Source organism: Ochotona princeps, chromosome 2 (genome assembly GCF_030435755.1).
Source record: "Ochotona princeps isolate mOchPri1 chromosome 2, mOchPri1.hap1, whole genome shotgun sequence".
Lineage (NCBI taxonomy): Eukaryota > Metazoa > Chordata > Mammalia > Lagomorpha > Ochotonidae > Ochotona > Ochotona princeps.
The window spans coordinates 75,537,856-75,564,952 of record NC_080833.1 but is presented as its reverse complement, the minus strand read 5'-3'; the positions used below and the strand labels follow the sequence as shown (position 1 = coordinate 75,564,952).

At 41.2% G+C, this 27,097-nt stretch overlaps 1 protein-coding gene across 3 annotated transcripts; it reads right to left on the bottom strand.

The window, feature by feature from the left end:
* Positions 1–290: 290 nt before the first annotated feature.
* GBP4 (guanylate binding protein 4) lies at positions 291–19,376 on the bottom strand. 3 transcript variants are annotated; one of them, XM_004582188.3, is made up of 10 exons: positions 19,185–19,376; positions 15,448–15,575; positions 11,995–12,104; positions 11,578–11,774; positions 9,486–9,731; positions 8,283–8,563; positions 6,680–6,892; positions 1,672–1,774; positions 1,165–1,358; positions 291–684 (listed from the first exon to the last, which is right to left on the bottom strand). In XM_004582188.3, exons 1-10 carry the CDS (start codon positions 19,354–19,356, stop codon positions 469–471), a joined length of 1,860 nt encoding a protein of 619 aa, XP_004582245.2. In that variant the 5' UTR covers positions 19,357–19,376; the 3' UTR covers positions 291–468. The 3 variants fall into 3 exon arrangements, with proteins under 3 accessions (XP_004582245.2, XP_058514942.1, XP_058514948.1); XM_058658959.1 differs by lacking the exon at positions 291–684 and having other exon boundaries at positions 1,120–1,358; XM_058658965.1 differs by lacking the exons at positions 291–684; positions 15,448–15,575 and having other exon boundaries at positions 1,120–1,358; positions 19,185–19,301.
* Positions 19,377–27,097: the final 7,721 nt, after the last annotated feature.

Here is a 27,097-nt window from a genome sequence, read left to right as displayed (position 1 = left end):
AACACAGAAAGTTAACCACTTTGCAAGATGCCAGAACCTGATATTCTTTAATAGTTGCATTTCATTTTTAAACATACTTGAATAAAATTACTGCAACACCTTTAAAATGAGCAATGCCACGATGCACTTACAGTAGAATGTAAAAGGCTATACCATCATATGAATATTGAAAGAAATAGTAGGGGGATGGTATGGGGAGGAAAAAGGAATCTTTATACTTAAAAATCTGCATCCTGTAAAATTATAACAATAAAAATTTTTTAAAAGAAAAGCAGGAAAAGTATGAAATTCATGTATATGTCAGGATTTCAAAAAATGTGCAGAAAACAATAACATTCTGTTTACAATTGCAACTACAAACGACACTAAACCTGCTAAATGCTAATTGAAATTTTTCAAGATTTAAAATAAAGTGAGTAACATTTTTATGCTAATGAAACAAAAAAAGCTTATTTTCATTCCCAGGTACTAATTTTTCGAACCAAGATTTCTCAACCCCATACCAAGTAGCACAGTAGGTAAAGTGGGTATCAGGGAGAATATGTTGCCCAATGTATTTAAGAACCCTGACCACCCTGAACTTCGATTCTTCGTTTTTTCAATCTCTTGATTCAGTTGATGTATCTGTTCCTTTAAGACATTAGCATTCTTCTTGAATCCTTCTTTAAGCATTTTTTCTTGTTCCTATAAAATGGAAAGAGCCAACACTTCAAAATCTCTATTTTGTAAAGTCAACATTTGCATTTATTGTCAGAAGTTCAGCATGTATGTCTATTGTTCTACCATGTTAGAATACTTTTTGAGGAATTTGTCCAACATAAAAAACTCATGCAGACTTAGAAACAGATGGAGCAGAATCAGAGTGCTCAGTGCTCCTCATATTTCACCAGATCAGCTTTGAGCCTTTCAGACCAGAGAGATCTGCTTCAGGTTTCCCTGACAGTTGTTACAGAAATCTTAACCACCTAGCCTGGACCAAGGCCCCAGTGAACAGGGGCTTAGTGAGACCACCTCATGGCATCTTGTAGCTGCCGGTGCATCACTAGGATCCAGACGTATTTAGGCTCCCTCTGTGACCATACCGGTGGTTCAAGTCTGGTCCTTCCTCTCCCCAAGGATCCCAAGGATTGTCCCTCAGCACTGCCCACACACCACCAGACTCACCTCTAACTTGTGCTTCAACATGTTTTCCTGCTCACTCAAGATCTCTTGCTTTTCCCGCTCCATTTTCTCCTGTAGCTGAGCAATGTTTTCTCGGAAACTTTTCTCTTGAGCCTCCATCTTTTGCTGTTGCTCCTTCTCCTTCTGTCTTAGCAGTTCCCGTTCCTTCTCAGCTGCTTCCCTCTTGGCCTCCTCGGCTGTTCCACAAACAATTAACAAGGGAAGAAAATCAGTTCTGAGTTCAGAATCAAAAAGCTTGAAAAGCCATGCTGGAAGCAGAAGGAGAAGCGCTTCCTCGGAAACAGCAAGAGCATTTTTCAGACTGTGACACAAAACTACTGATGGGCTGAATGTGCAGCCCAATTGCCCTTGTGGTTTTCAGGTGTAGCACAGTGTGTGCCCCACGGTCAGAGAACGCCTCTTGTTTCAGCAAAACCTTCCTGTCCATCCCGTAGGAGGGCATCACAGGACAATGCCCACCTTCCTGTGAGGTGCCTGTTGCCCCTGTACCTGCTAAGGCCTTCTGTCCATCAGTGAGTGCTTGGTCTGCCTGCAGGATGGATTTCTCTGTTGCTGCCTGTGACTGCAGAAAACTCTGAAGCACCTCTTTTGCCTAAGGAAACAAGAAAGAGTAAAGGTATTTCAGACAGCAAATATCTGTCTTTTCAGGTTGAAATTACTGGTCAATTAAAATTAAGAATAATACAAATTTAACTCTGTAAATTCTGCATCCTTATTAGTCCACAGCAGAAACCCCCAGCTCTTTGGTGAGGCCTGGACTTCCTCTAGAGCAGCCTCCTTGCTGGATGTGCAATCTCTTCTCTCCCAGCAATGCTGCCTGCCACTACCTCTGCACACCCAGGTCACAGGAAGGAGATTTCTGTGAGGTTCTGTAGACACACATTCCTGCACTTGCAAGACTTGCACATTGTCCTTCTTTCACATGGATTCTCTCCTACCCTTTCTTAGCTTAAGACAGATCCATATGGGTCTCCTGCAGTAGCCCAGCGGCTAAAGTACTTGCCTTGCACACACTGGGATCCCATATGGGCTCCAGTTCATGTCCCAGTAGACTCACTTTCCATCCAGCTCCCTGCTTGTGACCTGGGGAAGCAGTCAAGGATGACACAAGGCCATATGATCCTGCACCCGCATGGATGACCCAAGAGAAACTCTGGGCTCCTGGCTTGGGATCAGCACAGCTCCAACCGCTGAAGCTACTTGAGGAGTGAATCATCAGATAGAAGATCTTCCTCTCTGTCTCTCTTCCTCTCTGTATATCTGACTTTTTAATACAAAAAATAAAATAAATCTTTAAAAGCAAAAAGACGGCATCCATGAATACTAGAGCATGCGACTTTTACTTCCCCAGCTGGAAGGTTTTTAAAGCAACTTTTCTGAGGCTTATTCTCCACAGTTTCAGTAAGCTCTGGATGACAAATAATGGTGGTGTGTATTTAAAATATACACATGGATGCATTGTAAGGTTCTTAGTATTTTGAAAGTTATTTATTTTTATATGAAAGGTAGATTTACAGAGGGGGGAGACAAAGAGAGAGAGAGAGAGAGAGAGAGAGAGAGAGATCTTCATTTACCATACCTGAATTTCAAGTGTGCAACTAAATCAGAATAGTTTGGGATATTGATATGAAAAATAAATAAATAAAACACACAGTATCATACACTGATTTAACAGAGTAGAGAGCCAGTAAAAAATTCCATGTATATATGATTGACTACTTTGACCTTCATTCAAAAAGATTAACAAAGACAAGGATACCATCTTCGGGAAATGTTGCTGGGAAAGCTGGGTGCACAAAAGAATGACAGTGGCTCCTTATTTTATGACATATGTGAAAAACAACTAATAATGGTTTTTGTTTTGATACTAAAAGCATAAGCAGAAAAACAAACAAACAAAAAGGATTACATCAAACCATAGAGTTTTTTCCCAGCTAAAGAAACAATCCGGGCCTGGAGTGGTAGGCTAGCAGCTAAAAGTCTTCCTTTGCAATGCCAGCATCCCATATTTGTGCTGGTTCCAATCCCAGCTGCCCTACTTCCCACCCAGCGCCCCATCTTTGGCCTTGGAAAGCAGCTGATGATGGTCCAAAGCCCTGGGACCCTGAACCCATGTGGGAGACCTGGAGGAGGTTCCTGGCTCCTGGCTGAGGATTGGCTTAACTCTGGCCATTTGGGGCCATTTGAGGGAGTGAACCAACATATGGAAGATCTTTTGCCTCTGTCTCTCCTTCTCTCTGTAAATCTGACTTTCCAACAAAAATAAATAAATCTTATAAAACAAAAATTGGAGAGGTTCTGACAGGGAAGCCTAGAAAACCCCTGTCAAGACACAGTCCCTGCAGGTAAGTGCAAGAATCACAATATGGAAGAGCCCAGACCAGGCCAGGGGATGATACCCATTGGCACATATTTGGCACAGGTCGGGGGAACCAGGCAGGGCCAGTTCACATTACCTGCTCGCGAATCCGAGCATGAGAATGGAGTGTGATTTGGGCTGGCTTCGATTGCAACACATGCCAGTACGCATGAGAGTTCAGGTTGGGTGCCAGCTGGGTTGGGCGAGGCTGTAGTCCCCACCAACCTCAGCTGGAATTGGGGGTGGGCCAGGCTGGGCCAGGTTACAGCACCCACTGGCAAAAGCTGAGGTGAGGGAGGCCATGCCAACCTGAGCCGCAGCACCCAACCAGCACACACGAGATCAACAGGGAGGGGCAAAGTCGGCAGGGAGACAGGATGGGGCACCCCTGCTGGATCACCACTCCAAAAGGAGAGTGTGAGTTGGGAAAGTGGCAGACCAGACCGGGCAGAGCTGACACACCTGTTGTCTTCATGTGAGCTGGACCAGGGAAAAGCCAGGCTGGGTTGACTGTGCTGGTGCAAGCATAAGTCTGTTGGGGTTCTATGAATCCAAGCAAGACTCCAAGGCAAGTGAAATGATTTTAATTTCTAGTCAATGGCAAACCTCTTGCCATACCGAGAAATGCCTTGAATGAAATAATTGTGGTGATTTTACAGTAAGAGAATCAAAAGCTACATGACAGTAAGCTAGTACATGATTAGGGGCTAACAGTGATACAAAACAGAAAGCATACAACAGTCTGTGTTGGACCCTGTACTGGCTGGCAAGCACACACAAGAATCTGGTTTGAGATCATTTCAGACAAGATCAGGTGTATTCAGGGTGGTATGGCCATAGACTGGTCTGGGATCATTTCAAATGTTGTTTCTTTGGGGATTCCCCCAATCAAAATGCCAGGCTCAGAACCCAAACATGAAGAGAATTGCAGATTCCATGGTCTGACCGTGGAGTGCATGTGTCAAAGCTGAGCCACCTCGATGGCATATCCAGGTGTACATGGAGGATATGGTAGTACATTGGTGCCTGCATAGGACAGCTGGTACCAGAGGACAGAACAAATTGATCAACTACCCCAGCCAAGTGTTGGCACTGAAAATCTGGACAAGTGGAGACACTAAGGTGAACTATGTCAGCCAGTGGATTATGAAGAGATCTCATCGTGCTTGAAATGGCGAGATAGGCAGCAATTCAGAACAGTTAAACTATGAAAAAGACTTGAACAGTGCTCTCAGAACATGCCCCACATCAGGGACCCTGGGATGGTTGGGAGGGTGGGTGTGACTTCTCCCTTTGTCTCTCCCCTTCCCCCAGATACAGGAAGGAAATGACAATGTGGAAACAATGGTCTTACCCACTTTTCTGTAGCCCTTGACCCTTTGAACCCTAATCAGCTATGTAAAGATCATGAAAACAAAATTTTAAAAAGGAAACCATCAACAGAATGCAAAGGACAGAATAACAGACAATACTGACGTACCATATACCACATAAGAGGGTGATACTAAAAATATGAGTCAAACAAACTCAATATCAAGTAACAAATGATCTGACTTAAAATGGGCAGAGCACTTTCATAAACATTTCTCAACAGGAGAAGTTCAAATGATTAACCAGTACATAGAACATGCCAGACGCCACAATCATCTGGGAATCAATCTTAATGAGATCTCAGGTCACACGTGTTAGAATGGCTATTATTTGGGATCAACATTGGGATGCAGCAGGTTAAATTGTCACTTGTTCGATTCTGTAACCCCATATCACAATGTTGGTTCAAGCTCAGATACTCTGCTTTTGACCAAAATTGATCGATGGCATGCTGGGAAAGCAGAGGATGATGACCAAGTACTTGGGTCCCTGCCACCCAGATGGGAGATCTGAATAACAGCCCCCCAACTTTGCAACAATCCTCACTGACTTTGAGGACATTTGAAGAGTGAACCAGAAGATGGGAGAATGCTTTTAGTCTCTTCCTCTCTCTGATTTTCAAATAAGAATAAAATAAATAAAAACAATAATGACTATGATTCAAATGGTAAAAATTGTTGGCAAAAACATGCATAGAACGGAACCCTTGGCTACTTGTTGGTGGAGTATAAACTGATATCACCATTACGGGCACAATATGAAGCTCCCATAAAACAATAAAAGTGTGATTCTACTGGTCACATGTATGGAACTGCCTCATCCTCTCCACCACCTGCTAAGCGTTATCTTAGGGAAACTTACCAGCTTCTCTATGTTTTACATTGCCTACCTACATAATAGGGGAGATGTTAATACCAAATTCATAGTTTTCTGAGAAAGAAATAGCTGATTTCATAAAATAATCCAAACCCTACCTGGTACAACGAGTGAATATGAAGGGAATGTTAGCTGCAAAGATCATCAGGATCAGCATTGTTACTGCCAATGCACACCAGTACGGTAGCCGTGCACATATCACAAAGAATTTTTCACCCAGGTAACATCATGACCATATTGAGAAATATTTTCTATATTTAGCAGAAAATCTGCCCTTTTGTTTCATAATTCATAAATCCTGATCCTCTCTGGGAAAAAGCATGGTTATGGTTTAAATTATGTATAAAAGAAACCCATGAAGTGTGCAGACATTGCTACACCAGTCTGCTTCCCACTATTCTAGCAAAATCTCACAAATGGGTTACTTTGCAAGAGGTTTATTTAATTTAGTCTGGAGGTTTAAGGTCACAGCACCTTCAGGCACACGGCTCTGGTTAAGATGGCTCAGACTCTGAGTTAGGACAGCATCACTACACAGCATGTAGAATGGAGTGATCAGATTACCAGACAGGAAGGCAGAAAATGACTCAAGGATCTGTCCAATTTTTATAACACCTAAACTACCAGAACTCACACAGGGTCCCATAAGAACTTCTACATTAATTAACTTCTGAAAGCAGCCCTCAGGGACCTAAGAACCTCCCGTTAGGAACCATCTCCAAATGATCTCATCATGTATCACAAATCCAACACATAACCAACCAGGGGGACAAAGCACTCCCAAACCACAGCCATTGCTGTGCTTGCTCTCCATGATGAGTCTGTGGTTCTCATTTTCAGAAGCAGCATCCAAGATCCCTTTCCTCTAGTACCCAGCACCCCATTCCTCACCTTCACTCCTTTTCTGGGCACCAGCGCATACTCCTTTTCAACCTTTTTCCTTGCTTCTAAGTAGAGTTTGTGCCCTCCAGGAACAGAGAATGTTCCTCCTGAAATATTTTCCATCAAAGACTTTGAAAGCCGTGTAAGCTCAGCCTGGCTATATTTGACAGAAGCATCTTCATTCTGCAGCAAGAAATCTTCCTTCATCTTTTCTATGGCTTCCTGCCAGGGAAACATGGGAATATGCATTAGAAAGAAACCATTAGCAGGGAAGTGTCACCTGTGATGCACTGAGGAAAAGCATTAGGGTGGCCCCTGGTAGACTAGGACATGAAATGGACCAGTAATCAGGAGACGCGTTTCATTGTTGCTTCTGATCATTCCTCTTTGACCTTTGTAAAGTTTCTTGATTATCCAGGGGACAGGAACAATATTGCAAAACACAAGTCAAAAGAAAGGAACTGTGAGGTGCTTTAACATACAAAATGACAGTCAACAAGAATAAACACTAGAAAGTTGAATTTTGGCTCAAATTCAAATTTCCTCAGAGCCTCTGAATGGAGATGGACAGATAAATGCGTATATATGAATATCTGAAAACCAAAGCTTACTAGTTGGTTAAGTGTACACTGAACCAATTTTAGAACTCTTTATGAACACTTTTTGTGGTGGCTCACACTTTGAAATATACAGGAACAATTTTGCTCATACTTGAAAGATAAAGTCCACCTGAGTTTTCTTCTTACAAATTGAGAGATGTTTCCTGCCTGAACAGATGGAAAGATAAACTTTGAATGAAGGTGTCAGAGATCAATAAAATTATGATTTTTTATAAGATTCCTCTCCTCTTGGTATCCATACTGTGTACAGTTCCCAAACTTGAGGGCCTCATCGGTACTGAACCAGGAATTAGATCATGACTTCACAATAGAGAATACTCCATCTGGTATTATCCAACCACACAAGATAGAGAAAAGCAGTTATCTTTAGCTAGTGTCACAAAAAGAAACCAGAGAAATTAGTAACAAGAGAAGGATTTAATGCAAAACTCCTCGTTTGAAGAGGAAAGGGTTTCCCCAAGCCTTCTTTTGAGGGCCAAGTGCAGCTGACACCTTCCATCAGTCTGTCCGCATTAAAAAAAACCTAGGCAACATGGTATGGACACCCACCCTGCAGAACTGTGTGACAGTAATAGATACTCTTTTTTTCTTTTTTCCTTCCTTTCTTTTCTCTTTCTTTTTTTCTCTGTTTTCCCTTCCTCCCTCCCTCTTTCCTTCCTCCCTCCCTCTTTTCTTCCTTCCTTCCTTCTTTCCTTCCTTCCTTCCTTCCTTCCTTCCTTCCTTCCTTCCTTCCTTCCTTCCTTCCTTCCTTTACTTTTTAATGTGTACTGTTTTGAGGGCTAAGTTCATGATAATTTATCTTTGCAGCACCAGAAAATAAGTTGTCCAGCTTTCAGAAAATGTGTGAGATTTAATTCCCAGAGCTCTTACTCTTTCTCAAGAATCCTGATCTATGTTACCATGATAGGGAGATGGTCGTGGGAGCAAAAAAGCGACCTTAGGCATCATTGCAGTAAAGAGAAACCAGGAAGGATAAATGCTGAGGTATGTACCGCAAGATTCTTCTGAAAGTTCTGGTTCTCATCCTTGAAGGAGTGCTCCATGAATACTTCAATGGCTTCCTTCTCACAGACTGTGTGCACGTCCAGCAGCTCCTGGAGTGTGTCTGCGGGGAGCATCACTCGCTCAGCCATCTGGGCCATGTAGTGGGCGGCTGCCTTCTCCACAGCTGCAGCGTTTTCACGTTCAGCCAGAGTTGTCACTGCGTTCTCCAGGCAAGGCACTGCTCCACTGTTGATGGCATTCACGTACATCTCTACCAGACAGCCCAGCCCTGAATAACACATGAGTGTAAGAAGTAAGTAGATGGTTCTCAGAGTTTTCACAGGATTTAAGAACCTGAATTTTAAAATAACAAAATCCATTTACCTTCCAGTTTTCTTTCTACCTCCTGCTCTTACTCCTTCTCCTCCTGTCCCTTTCCTTCATTCTCCCACTCTTTATTTTCCTTCTATCTCTTTTTCAATCTTGCTGTCAATCCATCCTGATATGATAACATGCATGTTATTTCTAGTCACCCTTTCTATTATGGTTCTCAAATTCAAAAAAAAAACTGCAGAAGTAATTTATTTAGAATACAGAATATAATTTATGGCTTCCTAGAATAATATTTTTCTTTTCAAAGAAAAAAATTATTAGACTAGGAAAGGAAACTGCATAGTTTTCAAGCCCTCATTCCAAATAAAGTGCCAATTCCTTGATTTGAAAAATCCTCAGGAACTTGCAGCTTGTTCCTTAGCATATTCAATCAAGCATCAGCTGATACTAACATGGTGGCCATGTGATTAAGCCGGTACAATTTGTGAGGTTACCTTTAACTTTTTCTCATAAACTCTTGCTAATCTTGCGTTGGATTCACAGATTGTCCTTTATATTCTGACTGGTACTAATTTCTACAATATTTTGTGTTTCCTCATGGATAATACCTTACCATATAGGACCTCTCTCACAGGCAGATTTATCTCTAACATCTTTTGTGTGCATCATTTGTTGATTTATTTCATGATTTCGATGAGGCCTCAGTAAATCCACATGGAGGGAAAATTTAACAAAGCAACATCACTTTTAGTGTAGAAGGAGATTACCTCCTCCTTTATACTCTGATATAGATGCAAACATAATGATTGAGAAACCCACAGAAGAATCATCTCTATCACACACACCAAGAAACATGCTTTGACACAAAAGCAACTCACTATTTCCAGTGACAATGATTCCATGTCTCAGGGTCTTGGTCTTCCCACATGTGAAGATATAGTTGCAGAACTGTTTTGACTGCTTTTTAAAATTGGATTCTAATTGGTCTTCTGGCACTTCTTCAATATGGGCTAGTAGATTTTTATCACTTGTGGGCCGGTCAAAGACAAAGCACTTACGTTTTGGAAAGAAATATCTGATACATGTTCTAGGCAAGTTGGAATTTTCAATTCTAGGGTTCTTTCCTGTAGAATTGCAAAAGAACACTAAGTGAAGAGACAGCCTACAAAGGGCTGAGGACATTCAAAGCACTCTTTGCATCACTCTAGCTCCAGGACTGATAAATTTTCCTTTCCAGTTTTATACAGAGCTGAAAATGATGCCGTGGAGAGGGACAGGAGGCGTCTACTGCAGGTGAAGACACTGATCTTGTGTTGTGCAGTTGAGTATACTTTTTAAAATCTAGGACTAGGTCTGGCAAAGCCAGGAACCACAAGCTCCATCTGAATATCCACTGTGAGTGACGGGGGCCCAACAGACTCAGGTCATCTTTTGATGCTTTTCTCAGGCCATTAGAAGGTAGCATGACTGGAATTGGAATAGCCAGGACACAAACAGGTGCCTATATTGGATGCCATAAAACTGACCCTAGAGTGACCATTTTAAAATATTTCAAAATAAAATGTTACACAAATTTTCAAGAATGCATCTGCGATGTTGGAGTCCTGTGTCAGAATTGAAACATGAATTTTAAGGAAATGTAGAAATAAAGATGAGATGCTTCTGGAAAAATAATATGAGAACCAATGACTTCAAGTCACTAAAGAAAAGATATTTCAAAATCATAGCTAAAAAATATACACACCATTGTATTTACAATAATTTTAGTAGTAAACTTTAAAGTAAAATAATCTAAATATCATTGGACAGTATCTTGAAAAGGGATTTCGAGGCACATATTTTGGTCAAAATAGTTGTCTACTTAAAGTATGAATAAAAGAACAAACTAAAATGTGGTAGTCCCTCAAGGGCCATTACTACTCTTCTAAATATAATCTTCATAATAAATTCAGAATATTGAAGTGATAACATAGTGCCAAAGGCTGCAGGGTGAAGAAGGTGATATTATGAAAAAACACAAAATGAAAAATTTAAGCATATTACTGGAGGCACATAGCAGTGTTTTCCACCACCTACACCCTGAAATATTGAAGATGTAAGTATGCTCCTAGAAAGAACGTAACAGTTGAGGAAAGCAAGACATAATAAGTGATATTTATTTTTTAAATTAGGCTATTTGATCTACTAATTTTGTATTTACTAGCTTCCTAAGTAAGCTATTTTACTCCTGAGTAGGAGGAATGTTCACATTTATCAAGTAACATAAATACATGAGTCTTACAAGTGACAGACAGATTGTAGTTCTCACTTTTTACTTGCAGTACCAATAGGCCTAAAATTGTTTGATACAGCATTGAGCTACAGGGTCTGGCACGGTAGTCTAGTGGCTAAAGTCCTTGCCTTGCATGTACCAGGATCCCATATGGGCACAAATTTCAATCCCAGCGGTTCCACTTCCCATCCAGCTTCCTGTTTGTGGCCTGGGAAAGCAGTAGAGCACAGCCCAAAGCCTTAGGATCCTACACTTGTGTGGGAGACTCAGGGGAGGCTCCTGGCTCCTGGCTAAGGAATGGTCAGCTCTGGTCATTACAGCCACTTTTGGAGTGAACCAGTGGATGGAAGATCTTTCTCTCTGTCTCTCCTCTCCATGAACCTGTGTTTCCAATAAAAATAAATAAATCTAAAAAAAACTGAGCTTTAAATTTCTCTCAACGAATTCATGAAATTTGCTCTATCTTTAGTAACACATTTTAAGAGAAAAAGAAAATGAATTTCCTCACAGTTTAAGTCTCATTTTCTCAAAATTTTCAATAACATTGCTAAAATCATGGCCATCCATCAATCACTGGTCACTAATATCATGACCTCAGTTCAGTAACATATAAACATTTATTTCAAATACTGCAGAAAAGTCTTTTGGATCCCACCTTATAAAACTCAATTAGTCATAACCAGATCACACTTTCCTACCTGGAATCAGCTTCAAGGCATTCTCCAGGTACTCATCTTCTGTGATGGGGCTTCCATTTAACTTCAGCTCCAAGGTGAAATCCCGCACAGTCCAAACAAAATCTGGAAAGAAACTCACAAAATCTGTGGAGTCTTCTACTTCATCAGATACGGAGGAAGATCGTGCCCTGATTAACTGAGTGAGTTCAGTCACATAACTAGGATCTTTATTAAGGAAAAACACCCTACACCAAAATTCCAGACTACACTCAGAAACAGATTAGGCAAGTTTCCCCTTTAACCCTGGATCTACTCTTACTCAACTGGGAAAACTGTCTCTTATTCAACTTGGGACTGAGTCACATAAAGAAGAAACAACCTCAGCTGCCATTTTCCCAAACTCAGCGACACCTGGTGGCTGCTTTCTTGGAAGGATACTGCAGCTGCTCCAGGGCCTGGTGGTTGATGGTGCCCAGGCTGTTGTAGACCAAGGTGCTGCTCAGGAGCACAGCCAGGGCAAAGATCCACGAGTCATTCTTAGGGTCTCCCTAGAATGCACAACAGAGCCAGAGATTCAGGCATCTATGCTTCATTCAGTCCTCATTCATCCATTTGGCTGTTTATTCACTCTTACAATTGTTTTTTAATTGAATAATAAGATAAATAACAGTTGTAATGTAACAAGAAAGATAAAATGTGTTTTGAACTATGTACTAAACACACTTGAGGCATCAGTTTGCTCACAAAAAAAATAATAAACCACGGTGTTCTGTCATGAAATACTTAGTAAAGAGTTTAACATTAAACTCAACTTATAAGTCTACCAAATTGTGACTTTTCCTTAAATAATAACTATACTACTATAATCTATAAGTATTGTAACAGGTGACTTACAGATAACAGATTTGAAACTGCAGTAGATATTAGCAAAAACTATAGAGACAGTGGGATCCATGAATGATCCTGACAATCTCTTAACAGGAGGTCATATACACAGAGCAGGAGAGGACCCCAGAGTGGAACAGGAGGATAAGAGGAGGTCTGTATCCTAGTCCCAGAGAACCCCAGAAACCTCCCAAGTGCTTTCCCCACAGAAGCTGTGGATACTTCATCAAGGATTGTCAGTATGGGCACCAAGGACCATATCCTGACTGCCAAAACTATCACAGGGAATTTGAATGCCCTTGTAGACCGAGAACTCTGAGGTCAGCCATTTCTTACTGGATCTTCCACATGGAATTAAAGCAGCCCAGAACCCACCTCATAGGGTCTAATGACATCGAACAACAGCCAGGAGCTTCTGGTGGTCCGCAGATATAGAAGAACTGTACATTTCCTTCTGGACTCAGGAGAGGAGCTTTCTCTTGTCCTTACTTAGTTCCAGCTTTGGCTCCCCATCCCTCTTGCACTGACCATCAGGGTCTCTCAGAAGCCCCAAAATTAGTTCAGATTGACACAGAGAGACTTATACGGAAAATTTTGAACAGACAGGGAAAAGTCAGCTAGCATATAATTGCCCAACCTGTACCTTACTGGTCAGGCTCCCGACTTGGCTTTTCCTAGAACCCACTAGGTAAGATGCAGAGTTCAGTTACTCCTCACTTGCTAAGTTATGGGAGATTTCTCTGCGCACCTGCCTAAGACTGTTCTATGCTTCAATTGTTAATATATGGCTTGCTAGAGTTATAAGTCTGTTTTCATTATCCTAAAATGCATAAAGTTCTATAAAATCTGTATCTTGAATACTATTAACTGCTAAATATAAAGATAATTTTAAAAAGAAAGAAAAATTATAACTATAGTAAGGATACAAATCTTATTCAAATAAGTTCCTTAACACTTCACTGGGCCAGACTTTGCATTTGATTTTGTACATATAAAGTTCCATTTGGCAATCTCTACTGTCAAGAAGGTAGCTTTTTAGAGCAGCAAGCAGGTCAACATATAAATGTTACCAAAATGATCATCTTTGCCAGGGGTGCAATCCAAAGTTGTACCAAAAAAAGTCATGAAGAGAAGGAGGCCTACATATGTGAACAAAGATTCTGAATACAGAATGAGAAGGGATTCTGTGTCACTGGAATATGAACATACCAAGTGGAAAACAACTGAGTATTACATAGCAGATAGAAAATAGATCTGTGGAGATGAAGGGCTCAATCAAAGAACCAATAAAGGCCAAGTTAGAATCATTAGTGCATAATCCTATAACAGAATTGCCATGCTATTCCACTTAATGGAAGCAGTGCATATGGACACTGAAATGCAATTCACAAAAGATGTGAAAGGTTTTCCTATCACAGTACAAAGCAAAAGTTAAATTCTCACTTTTTATTTAGTTTACTTTGGTTCATCAGCAGTAATTAAATCAATAGATGGCTCACAAAAACCACAATTTAGTAAAATCTAAAGTCCATAATGATTATCTTAAATAATAATCAGTCACCTTAAAACTGAATTTTTAAACTCACACTTTCCAAGGTTGTGTTTCCCTCCCATCCTTCTATGTTAAGGGAATTCCAATATAAATTGGCCCTTGTTGATGCCTTTCCTTCTTTCAGTTTACACTTGGACTCATAGATAAGCACAAAATCATTTCATTCAATCTGTAAAACTATAATTTTAAATACCTGATTATTTATTTTGTGCCTAGTTCATGTTTTCTTTTTTTAAAGATTTACTATTTTTTATTAGAAAAGCAAGTTTACAGAAAGAAGAAGAAAAAGAGAGAAAGATCTTCCATCTGCAGGCTCACTCCCCAAGTGGCTGCCATGGCCAGTGCCAAGCCAATCTGAAGACAGGAGACAGGAGTTTCTGCCAAGTCTCCCACATGTGTGCAGGGTTCCAAGGTTTTAGGTTGTCTTCTACTGTTTTCCCATGCCACAAACAGGGAGCTGGATGGGAAATGTAGCATTCAATATGGGAACCTGGCACTTACAAGGCAAAGATTTAGCCACTGGGCCAATGTGCCAGGCCACTAGTTTATGTTTTTGGAGAGGTTGGTGCAGGATTCATCAGAGACTTGGTCTAAAATCTTGATGATAAGAGGCCAACGCAATGGCATAAAGACACCTCTTGCTACCCTCTCATCCTCTTTAGGCTCCAGTTCATATCCAGATTTCTCCATTTCTCATACAGCTCCCTGCTAATGGCCTGGGAATATTAGTGGAGGATAGCACAATTTTTGGGGTTCCTGTCACCCACACAGGAGATTAGAAGAAGCTCCAGGCTACTGTCTTTGGCCTGACTTAACCCAGGTTATTGCAGTCATCTGGAGAGTAAATCAATGGATGGAAGATCTGACTGTGTGCCTGTATGTGTGTATCCCTCACTCTGTAACTCTTACTTCTAAAATAAAGGAATAAATGTTATGACAAACATAAACTTTTCCAAAGGTTACTATTATATTTCTTCACAGAGACCCAACTTACGTAGTCTCTGTCTCCATCCACACCAACATCACACAATTTAGTAAAACCCATTGATCCAATAGAAGAGAACTTTCTCAAAAATCCCCAACTCATATCTGATTTTTCTTCCACTCTTTTCACTTTTTTGTCAATCTCTACAGGATACATTCCGTACTTCCCTGTAGCCAGGCTCCATCCATCCTGTATGTTGCTATACCTGCAGTACCTAGTGGGGAATTCTAAATTGACTTGTGCGTTAATATCTATTAACTAAATTATTTACTCCAACCTAAAAAACGAGAATCTCTCTCCATCATATATTGAAGTGTGGGGTTACTAAGGAAGCTTGAGAGGAAAGGATAGCGCCTCATTGCCTATTATTGGATTTGCAGTTTATGAAAATGTGTCAGAGTGGCAAAGTGATGTGGCAAATTAAAAATGTATGATTGCAGTCAGTAATAAAGAACATTCTGGGTCTCACCTTTTCCACATCACCCAGGCCTTCAGTATCCAGAAGGACCAAAGTGTGATTTGGCTTGGAGGGGTGGGGCACGCACCACATCCAAATGCCCTTGGTTTGAGATTGCACCGTGGATCCCAGAGGGAAGCCTGAAAAGAAGAGGAAAAATAAAACCTGAGCGCAGATTGACCAAGACGGCCAACGATTACATATTCACTAAACCTGCAGGAATGTAAGTGGTATTCAGAAAAGGGGTTGCTTCTATTCTGGCAAGGAAACCTCATCCTAGACATAAAATATGCATGATTTTCTCAAACTATGTCACATGAAAAAACTAATATATCTAGAAACCTATATTATTTTTCTGACACTAAAGAGTTATTGGATAATCTGAGTTCTTCCTGAGCTCTATCAGATGGAAGCCTCACAGCAAAATGATGGCAAATGCATGATCCCTCAGCTTCCAACTTGTTGGACCTCAGTGTCCCAGTGGCTTATTCCCTGGGTCACATCACAGCTCCTTTCATATAGCTACATCCAATGAGTTTCATCTTATCCCACCATCTACCCCTTGCTTGTCTTTGTGGCATAGGATGGTAATGTCCAGCTGGCCCTTTTGATGCCTTTCTTTGACTGCTTTGTCACTTTTACTGGTTCTCTTTACCTATGCACTTATAAGTATACCCTCCATTCAATTCTCTTCAATTATCTTTTGCGTGGTTCATGTGTGTCCTGCCAGAACTTCAAATGATGATTAGCTTTTGTATCAACACCCATCTCTCCCTTCTCACTTTACTCCTCTCCTTTCTCTTCTTCAGCTAATGATGAATTCCATGTTCTTTGCCTCAAGAGGAAATATAGAAGTGAAGAAATACAGAAAAGAGCTGTGAGACTAAGCTGACCATCCTTCCAAAGGCTGAAACCCACAAGGAGATGATTTGAAAAAGATGCCGAGGAACCAGTGGATGGCATTTTCTATCTAACAGTCCAGGATTTGGACCACCTGTCACTTATTAAGAGAAATTGATGTGACTGCATATCTAAAAGTGTGTGGTCATCATGGTTCAGGTCATTCCACTTCCACACCCTGTGAGGACAGAAGCCAGAGATGCTCTGGTCTTTTCTACCTTGTCATGATATCTGACGGTTAACTGACTAGTAGAAAATAAATGCAACACTCTGTGCTGCCACTTACAGAAAGCATAAGATGTGAATGGAGGTAATACCTCATAGACTTGTGGAAACACAGTGTTAAATGATAAGTTGGCACAAAAGAGATTTCAAAGCTTTGTGTATTTCTTTTCATCATACACAATTTCCATGACTCTTTCAAAGATTTCTCATATTGATGAATTTGGAAAAAATTGCAGAAAAATAAACTCACCTTTTAGTTCTATGTTCTATAAACCTTTTAAAGTGACTTCACTAAATCACAGATACACACACATGCATGCAAACACACCCAGCGAATCACACCCAGAGAGAGAGAGAGAGAAAAGTGGCTATATAGCTCTCCTTGGAGCCTGATTTGGAAGCAAGTATCTTCTCTTTTTTTTTTTTTTCCTAACATGAGGCACAGTGGTCAAAAGTCACAGTTCAATGCTTAAAGCATTTTGGGACCAGAAACTCATTTTTAATTGCATAGAGAATTGACCTCATTCCTTTTAAAGGCTACCTTGAGGGAACAACTCCAACATTGTTGAGCCTTTGTTTCTGATACCTACCTGTCTGTCAGAGCTCCCAACTCTGTCTTCCTTCAAAGAAGCTCCTAAAAATTGATGTGATTCACGCAGGACAAAGTATATTCCCTGACTGATGATCAAAACTATCTCTATCACAAAAGTAAATGTGGTACTTAGGAGCCAAAGGAAGGTTGGAAATAAAAGCAAGAAAAAGTAAAGAAGGAAATGAAGAGTAAGAAAGTTGAAGGACGGAGAATGGGATGGAGGGAGAGCAAGAGACAAAAAAACATGGTGACTAAGGGACCTTTGGAATTTACTAGACAGAAGGACAACCGGCAATAGTGTTAAGCCAGAAAGCAAATCAACCATGGCGAGTAAGGGAATAGTGGCATGATTTTGCAAACAGAAAGACCAAGTAGGATGATTATCACATTGTCACCAAAGTCTGTAAAAGTCAAAAGAGATAATAATGGGGAATGGGGGCTCGGCAGCGTGGCCTAGTGTCTAAGGTCCTCGCCTTGATCCCATATGGCCACTGGTTCTAATCCCGGCAGCTCCACTTCCTCTCTATCTCTCCTCCTCTCTGACTTTGTAATAAAAATAAAATAAATCTTTAAAAAAAAAGAAAAAAATAATGGGGGATGGGGGGAAAGGAAGATTTTACAAAGTGCAAGTGGAAAATTCATACGTGAAAACACACTACAACAGTCACCACAATATAATTCCATGTAAACTAAGTTTCCAAAAAGGCCTCAGTGAGCTGTTGCTAGTACACATACATAGTGGAAGAAGTATGTTTGGAAATCCAAAATATTGATAAACTCTAATGAGAGTTTAGTTGTAGTGATTGGAAATTTGCATGTTGGTGACATTCTATGTATTTATTATGCAAACATTCACTTTATATTTATTTAGTTTTTAAAGATTTCTCTATTTATTTCAAAAAGGCTGATTTATGAAGAGAACAGTCTTACACCTGCCTGCTAACTCCCACCTTGGTCTCAATAGCTGGGGCTCCATCAATTTAAAGCCAGGAGCTTCTTCTGGGTCTCCCACATGGGTGTAGGGAACCAAGGTTTTGGGTCATCCTCAACTGCCTTCCCAGGCCACAAGCAAGAAGCTAGGTATGGAAAGTTGAGCAGTCAGAACACAAACCAGTGCCCATATGGGATCTTTTGCACTTGGATGTGTAGGATGAGCCAGTGGAGTGATTGCACCAGGTCTTCTTTTTATGTATTAACTTGACGTACATGTGTGTTATTGAGTCTTCCCCAAGTGTTATAGTGTACATGTTGGAAAGGGTGATCAGACAAAGAGAAAGAGATACATTTTATTATAACCTTGAGGCAAAATTAAATACATTCTAGTACACCTTAAGTATTAGATACACGTGTAATTCTCGGTACATGCTTCTGACTATTCACTTCAAGTTTCTTAAAAGACATGCACTACTTGAAGAGTAAGAAAGAATGGATTATTAGATCTCATGTCTAATCAAGTGTGAGTAGATTAGATCAAGAATAATGAGTAGTTCAAATAGTGGTTCAGCTGGTATTCAGGATACCTGCGCCCCATAGCAGAGGGTTTGTGTTTGAGTCCCACTTGTGCTTCTGATCAGTTTCTTACTAACATACACCCAGCTGGGAGCAAGTGGTAATACAAGTACTTGGATGTCTGAGGCTTCTGAATGGTGTTCTGGATACTGCCCTTATTCTGTTCCCACCCAGCTGCTAAGGGCACTTGGGAAAGAACCAGTACATGAAAGATCTCTGCGTCTGCATATGCCTCTCTCTCTGTGTGTCGCTATGACCTTCAAATTTTAAAAATAAATTATGAAAGTGAAACACAAAGACTGGTGGAACTGATCTTTTGAAGGAGTTAGGAGAATTTTTATTAATGGACTAAAGAATGGGATCATGTGGACACATGAGGTTTAGGTTGTAAATTTGTAGGTGAAAGTTACAAGAGTTCTCTGGGGAAGTCATGCTCTTCTTTAAGATGACCTGAACAAAGGGCAATCAGCCTGTGTCATCACTGGTGCCAAGCAAATGACGGCTGTCCCAGACCCACACTCACCATGGTTCCTTCCTGCCAGGCGATTCAGGAGGTAAGATTTTCCTGTGCGATACAGTCCCACAATTGCCACTGCCACCACAGGCTGAGATATCTTGTGAAGAATTTCTAATGCTTTTGGATTCAATGTCAGCTGCTCCTCGCAATTTTCCACTAGACAGATGGGGGCTTCCATGGTGAATTCAATTGTCCTTGTAACCTGTAACACAGCAAAGCCATTCAGTAGGCTACAGTATCGTGACATAATGTCTAGTGGTTACTGAAGACAAATGCACATGAGCTTTCTACAAGTGGAACATGTATGCCAACTACTTACATTTTATACATCTCTAAGTGAAAAAATACTTCCTCTGGCATGTCAAGGTCTAGCACAGAGATTTTATATACATTATTTTATAATTTCCACAAGAACTGTCAAAAAGCTTTTTCCTGCCTCCTTTGGTATAGAACAAGAAAGCCAAGTGCTAATGGTAGCACCCCAGGAATATTAAAATCTGAGAAAAGCACGGACAAAATTTGATATGAAGCTGATGAAGAGGGATCAGTAAAGACAAAGAGTGGTCTCGACATTCCAGTAAAATTATGGCTGTCATTAATTCAAGAAATATTTTATGCATTCCTACCAGGTACTGGAAGTTGTTCTAAGTGTTCAGTATCACACAGTGAACAGAACTGACTTAAATTCTTGGTGATAGAACTCTTTTCTCACAGAGTAAACACATAAAACAATAAGAAAAACAGAATGTGTTAGATTATGGTGCATTCTCATAAAAAATAAGCAGCGTCAATGAATGGATAGAAAGAGAGAAAATGACTTGGATCATGGACCTTGATGAGGACAGATTGAGTAACCTGTGGAAGCGGAGCAGCCTGGATAGAGGAACACCACTAAAGACCGAAGGCAGATGAAGATGGCAGCTTCTCTCAAAACAGGAAGGACAATTGCATATGCTGGCAGGCACAGGAACCAAAGCCAGGGGCCAGTCCAGTGGGGATTGTTGGCAGCCGCTCTAACTGGGCTGCAGTTCCCATGGTAAGGCCGAAAAGTGTGCTGGGCAGGGCTGTGCTAGTACGCAGCACCCACTGGTTTCCAGAGGAAGGAGGCCAGAACAAATTGATCAACTACCCCAGTGAAGTTTGACAGCAAATTTCTGGGTTAATGGAGACTCTGAGGTGGGCTATATCAGTATATCAGTCAATTGACCCTGGGAGACTTTCCTCATCCTTAGAGTGCTGTTATCAACAGCATCTCATAACTATTGATACCACTTGAGCAGAACCCTCAGAATATGCTCCACAACATGGACTCTGAGATGATGTCAGGTACTGAGGTGGCTGGGAGGCTGGACATGGTCTTTCCCATTGCATCTCCCTTCCCTCACCAGATACAGAAAGAAGCAAAAGAAATTGTCTAAAAAAAAAATATGTCTGCAAAAACTGACGAAGAGATGGGAGGGAGTTAAGGGGATTGCAAGGGAGGAATCCAGGGAGTGAGGGATGTGTGGTCACCTTGGAGTTGTATGGAATACATGAAATTGGTTCTTTTGTGTATTAATAAAATTTTTAAAAGAAAAAAGAAGACAGTTTTAGAATAACTAGACAAATACAGAGGCTCAGAAACCTATTCTTATTTTATTTAACTAGCAGAAATAGATACTGCTTAAGCACAGGTGATAGGGAAGAGAGGATGCTGGGTATCTAGGATCTGCCCAGGGCTGACAAAACCTCAAAACTCACCTTTTCAGTGTTAACATTGCAATAAGTAGAGCATGCTATAAACTTCAGAGACAGAAAGCAGACTGAGAGATTCCACGGTCACTTACTTTCTTAGAAACAATGCTAAGCAACATTCCCATGTTCAGCTCTCTTCACTAGTTGTATGATCACCATAAATATCATAATCCTTTTCTCCCTTTTTCCTCTCAATAAAATGGATATACTAATAAATAACAATTTAGTAGTCATTACTTACCTTAAAATGCTCTTAAAATCATACCCATGGTAGTTATTCCTAAAAGGCACTGCTCAAAAATGGTGCCTAAGGATGCAAGCAGCATAATTCCTGGAGGAATGTGAGGGACAAGCTTTGTACAGAAACAGTGACACTGATCCCAGGGTGGGAGTAAGCATGGGCACAACCCACAGCAAGTGCTGACTCGGTGAAAAGGATGACACTGGGAGAACAGAAAAAAGCAAGAAGAATCCAGATCTGTCCTGGGATGTCACAATGCAGATGCTGGACTGCCAGAGTGCAAATACGGGAAAATCACCCGTTGCCTAGGAAATTTGGAAATGGATTTTACCTGTGTGAATGAAGATTTTCTTATCAGTGTTAAAGGTGACCAACAATGACTGCCTGACTCATTATTGCGATGCTGAGAAAAACAGATACACAATGAAAAATATTTAAAAGTTGCCTGATTAAAATATTTTTGGTAAAATGTGTACATATACACTGTGGAATAATTTTCGTCCATAAAAAGAATGAAATCCTACCTTTCCCAACAAACTGGATGCAACTGGAAACCATTATGCTTAGTGAAATAAACCCGCCCCAAAAGACAATTGCCACATGTTTTCCCTGAGCTGTAGTAACTAATACACAGAGTACAAAAAATGTAACCTACAGAAGTGAGATTGACACCTCAAGAACTGACTACTGTTTACAGCAGCATTTGTCTACACTCTTTAGGAAGAACAAGTTTTTTTTCTTGCTTTTTTTTCTTTTTTCTCGTGCTTTCTGGTTGTTGAATTCCTTACCTAATGAAATGTTAAGCCTGTGATTGAGCTGTGAACTGAAATCACATCATGATGAAAACTTAGAAGACCATTACTATGTCAATTAATTCCATAATGATGTAAATTTTTGCTGATGGTATGTTGGAGCTTTTAATTGACTGGGATGATACTCTGCTGGCTCTGTCTTCAGACCAGAGAGGGTATACCTAAGAAGCCGTTGAACTTGACTGGACAATAAGATGCTGGACTCTATGTTTGGTATATGCTTGCAATGGGGGAATCTCAACTGAACTTGAACTGTGGTTATGCAACAAGGTGGAGGAATCCACCATGGTGGGAGGGTTTGGGGAGGGGTGGGGAGAACCCAAGTATCTATGAAACTATGTCACATAATACAATGTAATTAATGAATTAGAAATAATAAATAAAAAATAAAAAAATAAAAGAAAACTTAGGAGACGAAAGAAAGAAGGAAGGAAAAGAGTGGAGGGGAAACATCACTAGGCTCCCCAAACATTGTGAGATATGCAAATGTGCTCAATTTATATGAGTAAATTAATTTTTTAGAAAAATTTTATATGAAACGATACTTTTTGTACAATGAACGTGAAAACATGTTGATGCATTCCTCTAAGTTCTTTAAGATGAAAATTACCAAGAAATAATAAATATCCAGGATTTTCATTAGCTGAAGGACCAATTTGTTTTTAACACTCTTTTTCTGTAAGTTTCTCTTTTATAATAGGTGGCTTGGAGAATCATTAGGGCAATGAAACATGAGCTGTTTATTGCTGTGTAATAACCCAAAGGAATTATAGAATGTTTACTGAGTAAATATTTTGATTTTTTTAGAACAAAGAGATTAGTTTGAAGTGTTTTGTTTGTTTAGTTATTTAATGCAAAGCATTCCAGTTACCTAAATCAAGAATCTGCTTTTACTTTTTAAAAAATTCATCTAACACAAAAATTTGTACACATTTGGAGTGCATGTTGTATGTACCCCATTAAATAAGTTCCAGGGATTGTTTAAGGAGTGAATCCACTGATGGAAACCTCTGTTGTTATTGTTTATTTCTGTTACTCTGAATTTCAAATAAATAAATCTTTTAAAAATTATATATGTTTTGGGGGTTGTCAATACATGTACTCATTATGTAATATCCAATCAAGTTAAACATACACACCTCCCAAACACCTATCATTTGTTTGTGGGAAAGCACTCAAAATCCATTAGTCTAGATTTATGTATTTTTAAGAAAATTAGTTGGCATTTTATTATCCTGCACACAACAGAATATGAGTTTGCACCTGTTAAATTACCTTTCCTTGGGCCTTCCTCCCTGCTCAGTTCCCAGTCTCTACGTACCACCACGATATTCTCAACTTGTACGAAACGAAATCCTTAAGGTTCCACTTACAAATGGGATCATGATGCACTTGTCTTTTTGTGCATGGCTTATTCCACTTAACATAATGATGTCCAGTTCCATCCATGTTGCTGCAAATGGCAATATTCCATCGTTTTTATGAAGGAATAGTAATTCCTTGTGCCAAAAGGTACTTGCAGAAATTGTTAGTTTTGCTAATAACCAGGGAAATACAAATGAAAACCACATGAGTGACCATTTAATTGAAAGAGAAAAGTAAGGGTTAATGCTTTTTCTGCTTCTGTATCCTGCTTGGCGAGATCAGATTAAAGGTAGGGGAATGGCCATGCTGGGCCTGACAATGGGAAGAGGGCCTAAGTTTCTGTCTCCTGATAAGTAAATTCCTTAGTCCGAGGAAATGAGGCCAGAGAATCCTGAGCTGGCGCCAGAATGGGCTATAAAACTTAGCAAACAGGCTAACACCTTGCAATACGTGCCTATATAATGCCTGTACCCCTGGACATCGGGGCTTCTTCTCCTTGCAGAGTGGGAGCCCGTTCGCGAACGTCAATAAAATCCCTCTTGCTTTTGCAGCCTCTGACCTGGTTATTGGGAGCTTTCGGGCAGCGACTCCTGGGGCCCATACCTGTTAAACCCCCGCGGTTTAACATAATCAAATAAGATGGCCATTTATCAAAAAGCAAATTGGCTGGTCAACATGTGAAACAAAGGGAAAAACTTCCCATATCGTTGATGGGAATGGAAATTAAAACAGCCATTATGGAAAACAGTTTCGAGGTTTCTCAAAAACCTGCAAACAGAACTCCCTTATGATCTAGGAAGATGTGAGATATCTAATCGCTCAAGTTTACTGCAGCACTTTTACAATAATGAAGACACAGGAAAATCTCAGAGTTCATCCACTGATGAATGCATACGTGAACTGCTACACACCCGCCTACAGTGGACCCCAAAACAAGAAACCTGCCACTCCTTGGTAACAAGTAGGCAAACATTCCAAAGTCTCCTGTCCACCAGAATCACGTGGGCTGAGGACTACAAATGCCTCACACTTGCTACTTCCCACAAGGTCCTCAGGTTCATTCTAATGCAAACTGTGCAAGAATCGTGCACTCTTAACCCATACGCTTATGCGTGATTAGACCTCACACTTATTTCCACCAATTGATTAGCGAGAGTCAGGCTGCAATTCTATGAAATGTGACTTTGTGGCATCTTTGGAATATTAAATGTGCTAAAAAAAAAAAAAAAAAAAAAAAAGTAAGTTGGCACAGGGGCGTGGCCTAGTGGCTAGGGTCCTTGTCTTGAACGCACCAGGATCCCATATGGGTGCTGGTTCTAACCCCAGCAGCCCCACTTCCCATCCAGCTCCCTGCTTGTGGCCTGGGAAAGCAGTCGAAGACGGCCCAAAGCTTTGGGACTCTGCACCTGCGTGGGAGACCTGGAAGAGGTTCCTGGTTCCTGGGTTCGGATCAGCGCAGCACTGGCCGTTGCGGCTCACTTGGGGAGTGAATCATCGGACGGAAGAACTTCCTCTCTGTCTCTCCTCCTCTGTGTATATCTGACTTTGTAATAAAAATAAATAAATCTTTAAAACAAAAAAGTAAGTGATATTTCTAGGATCAAGCTCCTCTAAGGTCTTTTTCCTGTTTCTGCGGTGTCCTGCAGGGAGCAGCCAGGAAAGGTGTGAGCACAGAACGGAGGCAGGGGGCAGTGCTGCACAGCAGAACCTCTATCAGCGGCTGGATGTAGATCGCGGGGTCCCAGGAAGGACTTCAGCCCCTTTGCGCAGAAGACGGTAGAGTCCGACTGTCCGCGCTGGTGCAGGACTCCTTGCAGCCCCGGGGTGGAAGCCGGAGAAGGAACAGTGCATCCTGGAAACAAGCGAGCGCGCGACCGCCTCCCGGGACCCTTAAGGGGAGGCAGACCTACCCTGACAAAGTGCCCACCCCGCCACATGCTGGACTGTCCTCCGGCTGCCCTCGCCCACCGCCCGAGCAGAGGCTGCCGTGGGAAGCCGTGGTGGGCACTGTCAGAGAAGGGAAAGGACACGGACAACACAACGCACTCACCCCGCCAGGGAGCAACAGCAGGACCAAGTTCTCCGCAGCCTGCTGCTGACTCTCACCCCTTGAGCTCTGCTCCTGGTCTGACTCTCCGGAAAACAGCCCAAGTAAAGGCTGAGAGGAGGAGAACCAAAACTGAAACCATCCAGTGGTTGCATGGTTTGCCAGCTGGCAGGAAACGGATTTGTGGCACCCCTTAGGGAAGATAACCGCTAGGGAAGATCCGCGGCTCCCCGCCAGTTTCTGAAGGACTGCAGCCCTTCTCCCCTAAGGTTGAATCCCCCACTCCTGCACCCACCGAGCCACCAACCTTCATTCAAAGACGTGCCTGATCCCTGGTCACCACCACCGGCATTGCCTGGGTCATGCTCCACACTCCAGGGCAAATTGACTGCCTAGCAAAACAGGTGCAGGAACTTGCACAGGACCTGGCAGGGACACATCCTCATCCTCCTGACATTCAATAAGAAAACTTCCCAGCAAGGGTCTGTTGGGGGACTCCTACTCTGGCAGCTGTGGGGGGCTGGTGCGGACACCTAGGTAAGCACCCTGGATTCTAAGCAGGCTCAGAAAGTTTCCCTTCACACAGTTGCAGTCCTGTGAGGGTGGTTCAGTTGAGTTGAAAAAACAATTTTTTTTTTTTTCCGATTTGACTTAGTGCTTACTCCAAATGGCCTAAATTTCCATTTTAAAAAAAAATCAGATTCAACCATTGCAAGGCTTTGCTATCTAAATTTTGGGTTAGCTGCAATCTGTTGTCTCTGAAGAATAGGCCTGAAATTTTCAAAAACCTGTTGTTGTGAGATCAGTTCTCAGTGAGCCACTCAGCTCCATCCTCTGAGCAAGCATCTTCATCAAAACAGCATGCAACCCTTCCATCCTGTAGGAACAGTGGTGTTTACCTTAAATCACGCCGAAAAAATAAAGTGCTGACTTTGATTTTAGAGATAGCACGCATATCATGAAAGCAAAGCTTCACTCACATTTAGCAGTCAGTATGAACCCTGACCAACCACGTGTCACAGACTGTACACACATATCAGTAATCTACTTCTGGCTAGACCTGTTTGTCCACAAAGTAGATGGAATTACTCCTGGATATCCATAGTTGCTGTGTGATCTCACAGGCTGATGGTATTTCATTCCCTTATTGTCTTTATGAGATCATCCAGGTGACTTGCTCTGCAAATGAAAGGTGAGTGGCAGAGACCCCTTTGTGAAGACTCTGGATTCTCCCCAACCCTCCTGAGCACATTTGTATGCAAAACCAGAACACAAACTGCACAAAGGGATTAATCCTTTCAAGTCATCCCCAAATGAAATGAACCTAGTCCCAAATCTGAATCTGACTTCCTGACCAAAAATTAAACATGAACTTATAAAAACCATTCACCTAAATCTAGGATTATAGTGCATAATACTACACTACAGCTAAGAACTTTTCTGCCTCTCCCCAAACATACACACCTCTGCCATCAATTCATTCTTGTTGGGTGGCTAGAACATCATTGTTGCTTTCTCTACTTCAACAAGTTTCAGGAGTGTTATAGGAAATGAGGTGAGTCAGGGGACAAATCCCTGAGTGCCAATAAGTGTGGATCTGTCTAGATGACAAGGAAAAATCATGACTAGATGCCAACCAAACCGCCTGGAAAGCTTTTGGGTTTAAGGGAATGACACCTGCCTGATGTGCATACAGCAACACAAATCTAGTTGTTCAGCC